The sequence below is a fragment of the Arvicanthis niloticus genome, chromosome 1 (genome assembly GCF_011762505.2).
Source record: "Arvicanthis niloticus isolate mArvNil1 chromosome 1, mArvNil1.pat.X, whole genome shotgun sequence".
Lineage (NCBI taxonomy): Eukaryota > Metazoa > Chordata > Mammalia > Rodentia > Muridae > Arvicanthis > Arvicanthis niloticus.
This window is the reverse complement of record NC_047658.1, coordinates 67,816,163-67,832,307: the sequence shown is the minus strand read 5'-3', so window position 1 is coordinate 67,832,307 and position 16,145 is coordinate 67,816,163. Positions and strand designations below refer to the sequence as shown.

The window sequence follows — 16,145 nt, the reverse complement described above, 5'->3', positions numbered from 1 at the left end:
AGGATATCCTGTCTCACCTCAGGCCCAAAGCAATGGATCCATCTGACCTTGAACTGAAAATCAAGAAAAGCTTCCCTCCTTCCAAGCTGTTTGTCTCAGGACTGTTGAGAGGTCGTCTACACCACACACAGCCTCTAATTGTCTCCCCAGGAACAAGATAAGATGGAGTGGCCCCACTTAGGGTAAAGGTCCACAGACCCCACTCTGCTCCTTTGCTCTCCTTCCACCTGGGTTCCTGACAGGCATATAGCCACGGCAGAGAAGGCCACCTTCGCTGAGATGAGGTCAGGTCCCAACTCTTATACTTTTCCTAGAAAACCCAGGAAGATGGTGCTACCACAAAAGACCAGAGGTCTCCCTGCTGGGTGGCAGGCCCCTTGTTACACAGAGGTCAGAGCGAGGGTGCAGGTTGCAGCCCCTTCCTTGGCTGAGACCTTGGCTGAGTGGTTGTTGCTGGGCCGGTGACCATGAAACCTAAACAGGGGAAAGAGCTCCTGCCAAAAGAACCACTGGATAGGCTGACAAAGAGCCATAGCCATGTCCCGCCTACTTTGCCACTGTTCTATTCAGGCCAGACACCCCTTTTCTCTTAGGGGAAGTAGGAAGCCTATTTGTATTTGGCCACAAGGGGGAGCCGAGAACTACATAACTAAGGAGAAAGCCAGTTCAGGGCACTTCTCTTGACTGGCCATATCCATCTCCTCTTCAACACCCCACGAACTCAGAGTTTTATACTGCCTTGTGTCATTGAAGAAACTGCGGAAAAGCACAGAACATTGAAAAGAAAGAACATTGAAAGCACAGACAGGTTTTGGTGGCTTGCCAGAGGCCACACAGCCAAAAGGTCCAGTAGGGAACGCACAGTGCCCTTCACTGTTCTGCCTCCAGAATCTGAATGTCAGCATCATGGCTGGAACTCAGTTCCTGCCGAGGTGGCGTGGCCTGATCTCACAGCCTCCTTAGCTGCTCCCACCCTGGTCTAGCCATGAAGAGTAAATCTTATCTTTCTTGGCCATGAGCCGTGTTACCTGTACTGCGCTAGATGGTGCTTCTGTTTCTAATGCTCCTACTTCCTCTCCATTCTGAGCTGACTTTTCATTCATTGCTCAGTCCCACCCTCACATCATCTTCTCTGGGAAGCCCTCCTCAACTCCAAACAGGTCATCCTTTTTGGGGTCTGTTCCTCCTTCAGTCTCAGGTTCCTCATAGCCAAGACCCAGCCTGTCACTGCCATGTTCCCAGAGCTCAGCTGGAGGTACATTTCACAAAACCGAGAATTCAATTGTTGATTCAAGCATCCCCAGACAGGAGAAGTAGAACATGTAGTCTCACTCATAAAGAATAACCACTCCAGTTTGAGGCTGGCCTCTTGGCCAGGATCCAGGAGCCCGGGCTTGAGCTCTCTGAGTGAAGATTGTTGAGTTACTTGTGATAACTCTTGTATCAGCTGTCAAAATCCACTACATTGAAGTGGTGTGGGGACCAGAGCCAATGCCCTGAGCACATGGTATGAGGGCAGAAATACTGAAATGCAGAGAGAAATGCCACCTCAGGCCAACTACGATCCAGGCTCACTTGAACATTGCAGATGTTTCCACTGAAATAGTAAGGGTAGAAAAAAAAAAATCCGCTCTCTGGCCCGGATACTGGTGGCTGGAGCAGTCTCCCAGCCGATCTGCTCCCCTCTGGAAACTGAGTCCAGAGGCACCCTAGGGAAGGCACAGACCGCAGAGCCGCAGAGGCACTCAAGAGAGGTCAAGGACCCTAGAGCTACAGGCATCCTAGAGAGGACACGGCCCACAGAGCAGCAGAGCAGGGGACATCATATCCTGAAGCATCCTAGAGGAGCAACTACATTCAGAACAGCAAACACCTAGCTGGTCTACCACTGTGGAGACTCCATATCCTGAAATATCCTAGAGGAGCCACTGAACCCAGAGCAACTGGAGCTCAGGATCATAGAGTCATCCGTACCCCGAGGAGTTCTGATATAACCAAGATAACTGGAAAGGCAGACTCCAGTCAGAACCAGTGAGTTCGAGTAGAACTACAGCTAACCAAATGGCGAAAGGCAAGCACAGGACTGTAAACAACAGAAACCAAAGTTACTTGGCATCACCAGAACCCAGTTCCCCCACCATAACAAGTCCTGAACACCACATCACACCAGAAAAGCAAGACTCAGAATTAAAATCACTACTCATGATGATGATGGAGGACTTTAAAAAGGACATAAACAACACTCTCAAAGAATTTGAGGAGAACGCAGGTAAACAGATAGAAGCCCTTAAAGAAATGCAAGAAAACACAACCAAACAGGTGAAGGAATTACAGAGAACCATCCAGGATCTAAAAATTGAAGTAGAAACAATAAAGAAATCGCAAAGAGAGACTACACTGGAGATAGAAAACCTAGGAAAAAGATCAGGAGTCATAGACACAAGCATCATCAACAGAATACAAGAGATAGAAGAGAGAATTTCATGCACAGAAGATATCATGGAAAACATAGACACAATGGTCAAAGAAAATATGAAATGTAAAAAAGTCCTAACACAAAACATCCAGGAAATCCAGGACACAATGAGAAGACCAAGCCTAAGGATAATATGTATAGATGAGGGGAAAGACTCCCAACTTAAAGGGCCAGTAAATATCTTCACCAAAATTATAGAGGAAAACTTCCCTAACCTAAAGAAAGAGATGTCCTTAAATATACAAGAAACCTACAGAACCTCAAATAGACTAGACCAAAAAAGAAACACCTCCCGTCACATAATAATCAAAACATCAAATATACAGAACAAAGAGAAGATACTAAAAGCAGTAAGAGAAAAAGGCAAAGTAACATATAAAGACAGACCTATAAGAATTACACCAGATTTCTCACCAGAGACTATAAAAGCCAGAAGATCCTGGACTGATATCATACAGGCCCTAAGAGAACACAAATGCCAGCCCAGACTACTATACCCAGCAAAACTCTCAATCAATATTGATGGAGAAACCAAAATATTCCATGACAAATCCAAATTTACACAATATCTTACCACAAATCCAGCACTTCAAAGGATAATTGGTGGAAAACTCCAACACAAGGAGAGAAACTACAACCTAGAAAAAGCAAGAAAGTAATCTTCCAACAACCCTAAAAGAAGGTAGCTATACAAACATGACTCCACTGCCAATAACAAAAATAACAGGACTCCACTGCCAATAACAAAAATAACAGGAAACAACATTCATTTTTCCTTAATATCTCTTAATATCAATGGACTCAATTCTCCAATAAAAAGACATAGACTATCAGATTGGATAAATAAACAGGACCCAACATTTTGCTGCATACAGGAAACACACCTTTGTGAAAAAGACAGACACTACCTCAGAGTAAAAGGTTGGAAAACAATCTTCCAAGCAAATGGCCCCAAGAAACAAGCTGGAGTAGCAATTTGAGTATCAAATAAAATCGTTTTTCAACCAAAAGTAATCAAAAAAGATAAAGAAGGACACTTCATATTCATCAAAGGAAAAATGTACCAAGAGGAACTTGCAATTCTGAACATCTATGCTCCAAATGCAAGGGCACCCACATACATAAAAGAAACTTTTCTAAAGCTTAAAGCATACATTGCACCTCACACAATAATAGTGGGAGATTTCAACACCCCACTCTCAGCTATGGACAGATTGTGGAAACAGAAACTAAACAGAGACACAATGAAACTAACAGAAGTTATGAACCAATTGGACTTAACTGACATCTATAGAACATTCCATCCTAAAACAAAAGAATATACCTTTTTCTCAGCACCTCATGGTACCTTCTCCAAAATAGACCATATAATTGGTCACAAAACAGGCCTCAACAGATACAAAAAGATTGAAATAATCCCTTGTACCTTATCAGACCACCATGGACTAAGACTTGTCTTTGACCTGGACAAAAACAACAGAAAGCCCACATACACGTGGAAACTGAACAATGCTCTACTCAATGATAACTTGGTCAAGGAAGAAATAAAGAAAGAAATTAAAGACTTTTTAGATTTAAATGAAAATGAGGACACATCATGTCAAAATTTGTGGGATTCCATGAAAGCAGTACTAAGAGGAAAAATCATAGCTCTAAGTGGCCACAAAAAGAAAATGGAAAGAACGTACATTAATAAATTGACAGCACACCTGAAAACATTAGAACAAAAAGAAACTAATATACCCAAGAGGAGTAGATGGCAGGAAATAATCAAACTCAGGGCTGAAATCAACCAGGTCAAAACAGAAAGAACTATTCAAAATATCAACAAAACCAGGAGCTGGTTCTTTGAGAAAATCAACAAGATAGACAAACCCTTAGCCAGACTAACCAAAGGGCGCAGAGACAGTACTCAAATTAATAAAATCAGAACTGAAAAGGGAGACATGACAACAGAAACAGAGGAAATTAAAAAAATCATCAGATCCTACTACAAAGGCCTATACTCAACAAAATTGGAAAATCTGGATGAAATGGACAATTTTCTAGATAGATACCAGGTGCCAAAGTTAAACAAGGAGCAGATAAACCATCTAAACAGTCGCATAACCCCTAAAGAAATAGAAGCAGTCATTAAAAACCTCCCCACCAAAAAAAGTCCGGGGCCAGATGGTTTTAGTGCAGAATTCTATCAGACCTTCCAGGAAGACCTAATACCAATTCTCTTCAAACTATTCCACAGAATAGAAACAGAAGGAACAATACCCAATTCGTTCTGTGAAGCTACAATTACGCTCATACCTAAGCCTCACAAGGACCCAACAAAGAAGGAGAACTACAGACCAATCTCTCTTATGAGTATAGATGCAAAAATACTCAATAAAATTCTCGCAAACCGAATCCAGCAACACATCAAAGCAATCATCCATCATGATCAAGTAGGCTTTATCCCAGGAATGCAGGGATGGTTCAATATTCGGAAATCCATCAATGTAATCCACTACATAAATAAACTCAAAGAAAAAAACCACATGATCATCTCACTAGATGCTGAGAAAGCATTTGACAAAATACAACATCCCTTCATGTTAAAAGTCTTGGAAAGATTAGGAATTCAAGGTCCATACCTAAACATAGTAAAAGCAATATACAGCAAGCCAGTAGCCAACATCAAACTAAATGGAAAGAAACTTGAAGTAATCCCACTAAGATCAGGGACTAGACAAGGCTGCCCACTCTCACCCTACCTATTCAATATAGTACTGGAAGTCCCAGCTAGAGCGATTGGACAACAAAAGGAAGTCAAAGGGATGCAAATAGGAAAGGAAGAAGTCAAAATTTCACTATTTGCAGATGATATGATAGTATACTTAAGTGACCCTAAAACTTCCACCAGAGAACTCCTAAACCTGTAAACAACTTCAGTAAAGTGGCTGGATATAAAATCAACTCAAACAAATCAGTAGCCTTCCTCTACTCAAAAGATAAACAGGCTGAAAACGAAATTATGGAAATGACACCCTTCACAATAGTTACAAATAATATAAAATATCTTGGAGTGAATCTAACTAAGCAAGTGAAAGATCGGTATGACAAGAACTTCAAGTCTCTGAAGAAAGAAATAGAAGATCTCAGAAGATGGAAAGATCTCCCATGCTCCTGGAGTGGCAGTATTAATATAGTAAAAATGGCCATCTTGCCAAAAGCAATCTATAGATTCAATGCAATCCCCATCAAAATTCCAAATCAATTCTTCATAGAGATAGAAAGGGCAATTTGCAAATTTATTTGGAACAACAAAAAACCCAGGATAGCGAGAACTATTCTCAACAATAAAAGAACTTCTGAGGGAATCATCATCCCTGACCTCAACCTATACTACAGGGCAATAGTAATAAAAACTGCATGGTATTGGTACAGAGACAGGCATGAAGATCAATGGAATAGAATTGAAGATCCAGAAATGAGCCCACATACCTATGGTCACTTGATCTTTGGCAAAGGAGCTAAAACCATCCAGTGGAAAACAGACAGCATTTTCAGCAAATGGTGCTGGTTCAACTGGAGGTCAGCATGTAGAAGGATGCAAATCAATCCATTTATATCTCCTTGTACAAAGCTCAAATCCAAGTGGATAAAAGACCTTCACTTAAAACCAGATACACTGAAACTAATAGAAGAGAAGGTGGGAAAGACCCTCGAATACCTAGGCACAGGGGAAAAGTTCCTGAACAGAACACCAATGGCTTATGGTCTAAGAGCAAGAATTGACAAATGGGACCTCATCAAATTGCAAAGCTTCTGTAAGGCAAGGGACATTGTCAATAAGACAAATTGGCAACCAACAGATTGAGAAAAGATCCTAACCAATCCTACATCCGATAGAGGGCTAATATCCAAGATATACAAAGAACTCAAGAAATTATACTCCAGACAACCATATAAAATGGGGTACAGAGCTAAACAAAGAATTATCAACTGAGGAAACGTGAATGGCTGAGAAGCACCTTAAGAAATGCTCCACATCCTTAGTCATCAGGGAAATGCAAATCAAAACAACCCTGAGATACCACCTCACACCAATCATAATGGCTAAGATCAAAAATTCAGGTGATAGTAGATGCTGTCGCAGATGCGGAGAAAGAGGAACACTCCTCCATTGTTGGTGGGATTGCAAGCTGGTACAACCACTCTGGAAATCAGTCTGGTGGTTCCTCAGAAAACTGGACATAGCATTACTTGAGGATCCAGCTATAGCACTCCTGGGCATATACCCAGAAGATGCTCCAACATATAATAAAGACATATGCTCCACTATGTTCATAGCAGCCTTATTTATAATAGCCAGAAGCTGGAAAGAGCCAAGATGTCCCTCAACAGAGGATACAAAAAATGCGGTACATCTACACAATGGAGTATTACTCAGCTATTAAAAATAATAAATTCGAGAAATTTTTAGGTAAATGGATGGATCTAGAAGTTATCATCTTGAGTGAGTTAACTCAATCACAAAGAACACACAGGGTATTTACTCACTATTAAGTGGATGTTAGCCCAAAAGCTTAGATTAGCAAAGACTCAACCCACAGACCACATGAAGCACATGAAGAAGGAAAACCAACAGAGGATGCCTCAGTTCTACTTAGAACAAGTAACAAAAATACTCAAGGGAACAAATATGGAAACAAAACATGGGACAGAAATTGAAGGAAGAGCCATCAGGAGACCATTCCACCTGGGTATCCATCCCATATACAGTCACCTAAGCTAGACACTGATGTGGATGGCTGGAAGTGCATGCTGTCAAAAACATGATATAGCTGTCTCCTTAGAGGTCTGCCAAAGACTAACACACTCAGAGGACGATGCTCACAGTTAACCACTGATATGATCAGGGGTTTCCCAATGGAGAACTTAGAGAGAGGACTGAAGGAGCAGAAAGGGTTTGTGACCCCAGGAGGAAAGCAACAATACCAAACAACCAGAGCCCTCCAGGGTCTAAACCACCAGCCAGGGAACACATAGGGAGGGACCCAAGACTCCAGCGGTATATGTAGGGGAGGATGGCCTTGTCGGGCATAGGTGGGAGAGGAATTTCTTGGTCCCATAAAAAAATAAACACAGAGTGGGGAAGAATGTGAGGGTGGGGAGGGGATAGTGGGGGAGTGTAGGCCGCTGACCCGACTTGGCTGGTCAAGATGGCGATGTAGGCCACTGGCCCAATCCAGTTTGGTCAAGATGGTAAACAAGTGCACTGCACATGCGATCACCTTTGGGCCAACTCAGTTTTGGTGTCAACCCCTCCCAAGTGGGATATGCTAATGAGGTACTGCAATCCTGACCAATCGCCCCCTCCCGAGTGGGGTATGCTAATGAAGCACTGCAATTCTGACCAATCGCACACCTCCACACGCTTTCCCCTCCCAGGGTTGTGGGTATATAAACAGCTTGCCCTGGGCACTAGGGGTCCCCTGCATAATGAAGAAGCGCTTCTACAATAAAGGCTGTTGAGAAGGATCCGGTTGTTCACGTCTTCCTTGCTGGTCCAGTGGGGTGCAACGGGGGGGGTGGGGGTGGGGGGGGAAGTAGGTGTGGTCACTGCCTCATAGAAGCATGAGGAGGGGGATGGGATAGGAGGTTTCTGGGTGGTGGGAGAAAGTGGGGTAAGGAGATAAAATCTGAAATGTAAATATTACAACCAATTTTAAAAAGGGGGAAAAAAAAGAAAAGTTGTTAGAACCAACATCTTTTAAAAAATGTCAGCCCCCTAGGGGGGAAAAATTTTTTTCTTGATACTAAAACTTGTTCTGAGAATTGTATATTGCAGAATACACAGCCTTGGTGTATCTACTCATCAAGCATACTGAGCAGATCTGCCCAAACCTCCGATGTCCTGGAATTCCAGCTGGATTCAGTGAAGACACAGCGTCAGAGGCTTATCAACTTACTCTTCCCCCAACCCCTCTTCTAATATCTCAACACCTGTAATCAGCTTGAAGAAGTTAAAGAAGAGTCAGTGCCCCTATTCCCTGGGCTTGGGGACTAATGTGGTTAATAATGGTCTGTCTTTCTAGGAAAAAGTAGAGGTTTTGTTGGAACAGGGAGGATTAGCTAGGACTTATTGCATAGCCATAACCTATTGGTAGAAATCTGTATGATTATTATCAAGATGAAGTTATAATTTCTTAAATGGTACAAAATTTACTTTGATTTCAAATTTAAGGTTTTCATTGGTACGAGCTTCTTATTAATATAAAAGTGAGATGAATATTGATACTCTCATGGGCATTGTGCCTGTATAACACATTTAGGAATACAAGGCCTAGACCCAGTCCTTCTTTAACTTTTTTAACTGATTTGGGACGGTTAACCTATGAGTTAAGGGACTATAGCAAATTCATGGCCTTGAGTTTATTGTTAGGAAGTTTCTCATATTTTATTTAGAAATAGCTGAGAGGAGTGAACAGACAACAGTCCAGGTTACCTTACATGGATAGTTGGTTTTCAAAACGTCAGAAGTCCATAGAATTGACAATACAAATATTTATATATTAATGTCCATTCTGATTAGAGACCTGTCTGCTCCTGACAGCTTCCTGTCGTGGATTCTAAGAAGAAATTGAGCATCTTTGGAGTTACTCTAGTTGTGTGGTGACAGCCACTAGGCAAGAATTGCCTCTTTCCATCTACAGACAAATTACTCTCCAGAAAAGGACACACATGCAGAATAGTCGACTGATTATATCTGCCTAGACAGAGTAATCAGCCCTTAATAATCCTGCATTACTAAGGTCTGTCAGATGATTCTGGGCCAGAAGGCTGAAGATTTAATGCTCCCATCGTTTGGTAGTATATATAGGGGCTTTTCAGGTGTTCAGCGGTCTCTATAAATTGGCTAGGTTTTAGAAGCTATGTTTAGTACTTCCCATAACTTCAGTTAACTCAGTCATTCTGGATTTCTGATGGGGTTGAAAACCTATAGTCTCATAGCCAATCCTGGGTATTTACTTTGAGAGAAAAAAGCCAGGATCAAAAGTAAGTGTTTTAGTTAGAAGAGATGACAGAGGTTCTGGTTAGTCAACAAAATGATAGACTGGGTATTAGGACTATCTTGTACCTCACTGGTACAATTAGGAATAAGTATGCTCTAATTGTATTTTGAGAGAAAAGTTTTACTTTAACAGGAAGAGTGATATGTAGGAGGAGCTAAGTGGGAAGGAGTACTGAGAGGAAGAGATGGAGTAAGGAGAGAAGATGAAGGAGAGGAAGCTAGGTGATGAGAGAGAGAAAGAGAGAGGGGGCATGGAGGCAGATGTTCACAGGTCTCCACCAGTCAAAGATAGTTTTTATATCTAGGTTGGGTATTGGGTTATGCTTCTGATTGAGCATTACCAAACTTATAAATCCTTTGATTAACATTTAAAAAAAAACTGTATAAGAGCAAAAAGGAAAGGGGGGCATGGGAAAAGGGTTTTCTAGTGAGGGGAAATGGGGAAAGGGGATGGCATCTTAAATGTAAGTAAAATATAAAATAAAATTTAAAAAAATCCAACCATCAACCTCATCCTGGATGTGTAAATCCCAATACAGAAACACAAAAAACATGAAAGACCAAGGGTATGTGATTGCTTAAAAATCATCAATTCCACATAAAGGGCCCCCAAAAGAAAACGGAACAGAGAGAACTCTAAATGGAAAGTTCAAAAGAATGAGTGTAAAATGTTCAACAGAATCAAAGAGTCTACAAAGGAATTACTGCCTGAGTTAAGAGAGAACACAGATAAACAGCAAGTGAAATAAGTCAACACATGATAAAAGGGGATACATAGAGAGGAATACTGGAGAAAGAGAATGAAGAGAGGGCTTATCGGTAAACATGCTAGCCACCCAATGCTGCTAGCCACCCAATGCTGCTAGCCACCCAATGCTGCTAGCCACCCAATGCTGCTAGCCACCCAATGATGCTAGCCACCCAATGCTGCTAGCCACCCAATGCTGCTAGCCACCCAATGATGCTAGCCACCCAATGATGCTAGCCACCCAATGATGCTAGATACTCAATGATGCTAGCCACCCAATGATGCTAGCCACCCAATGATGCTAGACACTCAATGATGCTAGCAACCCAATGATGCTAGATACTCAATGATGCTAGCCACCCAATGATGCTAGCCACCCAATGATGCTAGACACTCAATGATGCAGGCCTACAGCCTGTGCTCAGTCCCCAGAACACACATGTATACCATGGCACAGACATCCACACACTCACATCATACACATCCACACACTCACATCATACACACACACACACACACACACACACACACACTCACCACCACCACCACCACCATCATACTCAATTTAAAAAGAAGTACTGGAAGAAGTCAAGTTCAAATGTTGGAAGTGAATAATTGAATAACTCAAAAAAATTCAGTGGAAACTCTCAGAGCAGGATGAACTAAGCATAAAACAGAGAATACCGTGTATTGAAGTCAAAGTACATGCATTCAAAGTTTCAGACAGTGGTGAAGATAAAATAGTAAGAAAGTGTGAACAGAACACATGAGATCAATTCAGGGCCACCACAGGACTAGATCTGAGAATCATGACATAGAAAAAGGAGAATTTCAAGTTAAATGGATGGAAAATTCGTTAAAAAAAAAAGAATAGACAATTTCCCAATCTAGTGAGCTATTCAAATACAAGAGGCATTTAGAATAGCAAACAGACAAGACATCCTCATATCATGTTATAGTTAGTATACATACAAATGGACAGAACAAAGAATGTGTGTTCAAAGCTACAAAGCTAAGCACAAAGTCACACCTGGGACAGGTCTTTCATAATAATAGTGGAGACTGAAATACAGTCCGTAACCTCTTAGCTTTAGGATTTCTGTTGAGAATCTGCTCTTATTGTGGTAGACCAGAGAACATGGATTATTATACTCACCAAAGCTATCTGTCATATTATTGTTCTATATAAAAACAAAAGTAGAGAGATTTAAACCACTGAGATAGCACAATACACAAATGGGAAAGATAAACATATCCATGAGGACATGAGAAAGAATAAACTACAGTAAAAAAATATATAAGCAATTTAGAATTGGGAAAAGATTACAAAAATAACAAAGTAACGAAATGAACGCATACATTACTTTTTTGTTTGTTTGTTTGTTTTTTTAAGACAGGGTTTCTCTGTGTAGCCCTGGCTGTCCTGGAACTCTCTCTGTAGACCAGGCTGGCCTCAAACTCAGAAATCCGCCTGCCTCTGCCTCCAAGTGCTGGGATTAAAGGCGTGTGCCACCACTGCCCGGCCAGAATGCATACATTTCAATAACAATGCTGGATGTTAACAGCTTCACTTTATCAATATGAAAGACATAGAGTTAGATAAACAATAACAACCATCTATTTGTTGTCTATAAGAAGCAAGCCTCACTGACAAAGACAGCCTTTGGTGAAAGGATAATGAAAGACATTCCACGTTAATGGAACTAGAAAGCAGGCAACTGTAACAATTCTAACATCTGGCTAAGTAGACTTCAAATGTTGAAAAGTCAGAAGAGATAAAGAAAGTATGTTTGATAAAGAAACATCTCCGAGGAGGCTACTGCAAACGTGAGCACACAGGCACCAACCACTGGTACATCTGATCCTGTAAAACAGTCCACACTGGACATAAAGGCTCTGATTGATCGAAACACAGTAACAGCAGATGACTAATTGGCTGCATTTTAGGGCACAAAGCAACTCTTAACAAACAAGTAAGAACCCTGAAATACTTTTATTTATTCTATCTGATAATAATAGAATAAAACCATAAATCAATAATAGCAAGAGAAACTACCCAATCTGGAGACTGGACAACTCAGTACTAAATAGTGAACGAATCATCAAATAATTCAGAGAGTGAATTTTTAAATTCCCAGTATCAAATGAAAATACAATATACCAGAAGCTGCAGGATATAATGAAAGTAGCTCTAAGAACTACTGGATATATATATATATATATATATATATATATATATATATATATATATATATATATATATATATATATATGCATGCACATGCGCATGCGCGCGCGCGCACACACACACACACACACACACACACACACACACACACACACACACACACTGCTCTATTTTATTTCATTCTCAAATCTGTTCTTTTTATTCTCCCCTATTTCTTTTTTATAATGTTAGCCATGGTAAGATCTTTGTGTAACACTCTTGGAGCTTTTATTCCAAGGCAACCACCAAGAACACCCTAGGCTTCAACAGTCAACATTTGAACCAGTGCTTAGGATCCTGTTGATCTGCCCAACTGCCGTGTGACAAGTTCTCTGCTCTCCCTGACAAGGGAAGCCTTCAGCAAGGATGGCTTACAGGACCACTTGGCAAATGCTCAGCCCAGTTGACACAGACAGGGCCTCCTTGTGGCCATGCGAAGTCCAGGCTGCCTACAGCAGGGAGAGCTCTGATATACTTACTTTTCAGACCATGCACACTGTGGAGCTGCTTGCACACCTCCATGGCCCCCTTCTCTCCAGGTCCAAAAGAGGTCACCAGTCCGATGGGCAGCCCATGGGCCCTGAAACCTGCGGCCAACTGCTGGGCTGTGGTTACCCAGATGTCCTGATGAGAAGACACAATGGCCAAGCGAGCCCAGCCAAAGTGTCTCATGACAGACAGTAGCACATCGGCCACAGAAGGCAAAGTGGACACTAAGTCACCTCCTCCCTCTGGAGCTCCACAGGCCCAGGAGAAGAGGGTCTTACCCCAGCCTTGGGCCAGAAGGGCTGCTGCTGGGCAGTACCCAGGATTGACAGGGCCTATAAAAGCATCCACTGTGTTCTTGTGGGCCACAAATGTGGCCAGGGCATGAGGGGTGTCACAACCTGTTGGGAGCACCTTGAAATCCAACTGTGAGCCCAGCAGCAGTGAGGCATCCTGACTGACTTGATCTACAGCCAGCTGGGTAGCCATGCTGGGGAGGGCCTGGGCAAAGATGGGGTCACAGTCCCAGGGACCCAGCACCCCAAAGGTAAAGGTCTCTCTTGCCCATGCTGGCAGGGAAAGAGGGTCAGCCCACAGTAGAACTCCCCAAAATACCACAGAGAGGACTGATACGGAAGAGACTGTCCTTAGATGACTGACAGTGAGTCCCAGTGGGCCCTGGCAGGGCAGGCAGGTCTTCCAGTGTGGCGCTGTCCAGTCCTGGCCTTCCGGGTGACAGCCCTGCTGCAGACCTGAGGAAGGATATGGATAAGCCTTGCTGTCTAGCAGGGTCCCAAGCATGGAGCTCAAACAGGATGTCACCTACAGGGATAACATCTAGACCCAACTTCTTGTCTCCACCCATAGTCCCAGGCTAGCCTCTGGGTCTCTCTGAACCTTGTTTTCTTCCTTTGAAAATATGGGCAACAAAACTGCTCAGTCTTACTGTGGTGATAATATGGTGTTGTGGACAGCACTCGGCATAATGCCAGTGCTTAGGGACTCAATGTTCTACCTCGTTATGGAGGATCAAGCTCTCCAAGGCCTGTTGCTGTTCTCTACAAGCCCAGCTCCACCCAATGGCCCTGGCTGCTGAACCCAAGGCTCTGGGAGCAAAACACACGTGCCAAGTGCATCAGCTCACCTGCTCACCAAGAGAACTGAAGCTAAAGTGTTCCCGCTACCAGTGAACCCATTCCTCACATCCTTCACAGACCTGTCTGGATCAAATGGCTTCGCCATCCCACTGCATTGAGGAAGAAGCTAGGGGAACTGGCATAGTTAGTAGAGAGATGGGATATGACCCAAGTCCATTTGACTCCTCCCCCACCCCAACATGACCTTCTCAACCAGGACACTTGGACTTCCCTCTGAGTGAGTACACTTGTTGTCCTACAAAACAACCGTAAGGTTCTACCTAAGGCCCTGCTGGCCAGACTCAGTGTCTCAGGAATCCTGGAGCCAGTGGCCTGCAGGGGCTCATAGAGAGATGAAGACCCTAGCAGGCCAGCTTCAGGATAAGGCAAGGGCTGGCTTCCACTGCTACTGTGTCTGATGTGGGCACAGGGTCCACATCTCTTACCATTTCCTCGTCTATTCTACTGTTAGAGGCTCTGGATACCACCTTTAAGCCTTTCTTGGCCTCTGCCTGGAAGCACCATAGCCTCTCCTCCATTCACAGGGCTTGGCTATCTTTCTGCCCACATCATTTTTGCAGTCATCTTGAGATCCACTCTGGCCTCCGGAAAACGGGCAGGCAGATAGAGATGCAGAGCTCAGCCAAGGAGAAGTTAGCCATGAGCTTGGGCCATAGACAGGAGGATGGATAGGAAGGAACAAGGGCAGTGAGGGCCTCCTGGAGGAGGCAGTGCTCACATCAACCCTACACTTGGAGACATAGCTCAGGGGAAGGGAAGGTTTTCTTTGGATGTCATCAAAAGGGGTCTGGGTAGAGCAGCTCTTTAGAAGCCATGTTTGATATTGAAAGGTAGATGAGAGCCCTGGAGCCATATTGAAGATGCACTCATGATCTCCTAACTTCGGGCTAGGCACTGAGGTTCTTTGAGCCTCAGTTTCTCAACCTGCAAACTGGAGGTGCAAATAGTTACCTGGTAGATTATGGAAACTAGATTGCATCGTGTCTATGGCAGGATAAATGCTCTGCACTTACTAAGTGGAGCCGTCCAGCTTCTTCCTCATCACCACCCGCAGAGAGAGCCAACTAGGAAGGAGGTAGGAGGTTGAGCCTCAGCTTCCTGCGAGGCCTCAGCTCTCCACCTGTGGAGTTTCCAACACTCTGCACTGCCCACTGAAGCTTTCAGTACTCTGCTTTTCTCCATTCAGGGCTGGCAAATGAAAGGCTAGTCTTCTGTTTGCCTCTGAGCCCTGCGGTCTCAGCCGCCCTCTGTTGTGATACTTACTGGTCTCCTAGCACCCAGCAGAGGACCACCTGCCCTCAAAGTGAATTCTTTGGGGCTGTGAGATGAGCTCTGGATGTACAGAGTTCTTGTCTGTCTCCAGCTGAGAACTGAAGTGTGAACCTTTAATGTTCTAAGCAGGAGTCACTTCCCTCAGTCTTATTCCCGAAGTGTCTCTGACTTAGACTTTGCTGGGGCATCCCAGAAGCTACCAAGCTTAACTCTCAGTTTTAGAGGAAGAAACTGATTATGGGTAGTATAGTGACTTGTCTGAGATCTTACAAAAGGTGGGACCAAATCAGAACCAGAACTTAGCTACCAACTTCCCAGCCAAAGACAAATCCCACCCCACCTCACTTGCTTTGTCTATCTATCTATCTATCTATCTATCTATCTATCTATCTATCTATCTATCTTATATGGAACATCTGAGCCCTAAGGATGCAGATGTCTAAGTTAACCCCTATGTGTTCAGATGGGGACACTGAAACTCAGAGAGAAGGCTGTACTTCCCCTGGTCCTGCAAAATACCCATTGGATCCCTGACCTAAGGTCCTGCTGGTCAGACTGCCTCAAGAGTCCTGCAGGCGATGGCCTGCAGAGGTGTACAGAGGGCTCCTGGGCATTAGCAGGACACAGCAGGGGCCACCTTTCACCACAGCTCTGTCCTGATTTGTAGCACAGGGTCCTGATCCCTTTCTGGGCCCTGGTTTCCCCAACTATGCAAAGAGAGCTCAGTT

The 16,145-nt window shown here is 43.3% G+C and overlaps 1 protein-coding gene across 1 annotated transcript in view; it reads right to left on the bottom strand.

Moving 5' to 3' along the window:
* The window catches only part of LOC117722973 (guanylate cyclase D), a 42,845-nt gene extending 29,368 nt beyond the window's left edge, over positions 1-13,477 (bottom strand). Inside the window, exons 1-2 of the mRNA XM_076941204.1 lie at positions 12,982-13,477; positions 1,123-1,249 (exon numbers count right to left, since the gene is read on the bottom strand). Coding sequence (XP_076797319.1) covers positions 1,123-1,249; positions 12,982-13,477 — 623 coding nt within the window. The remainder of the gene's footprint in view (positions 1-1,122; positions 1,250-12,981) is intronic.
* Between the last annotated feature and the right edge of the window lie 2,668 nt (positions 13,478-16,145).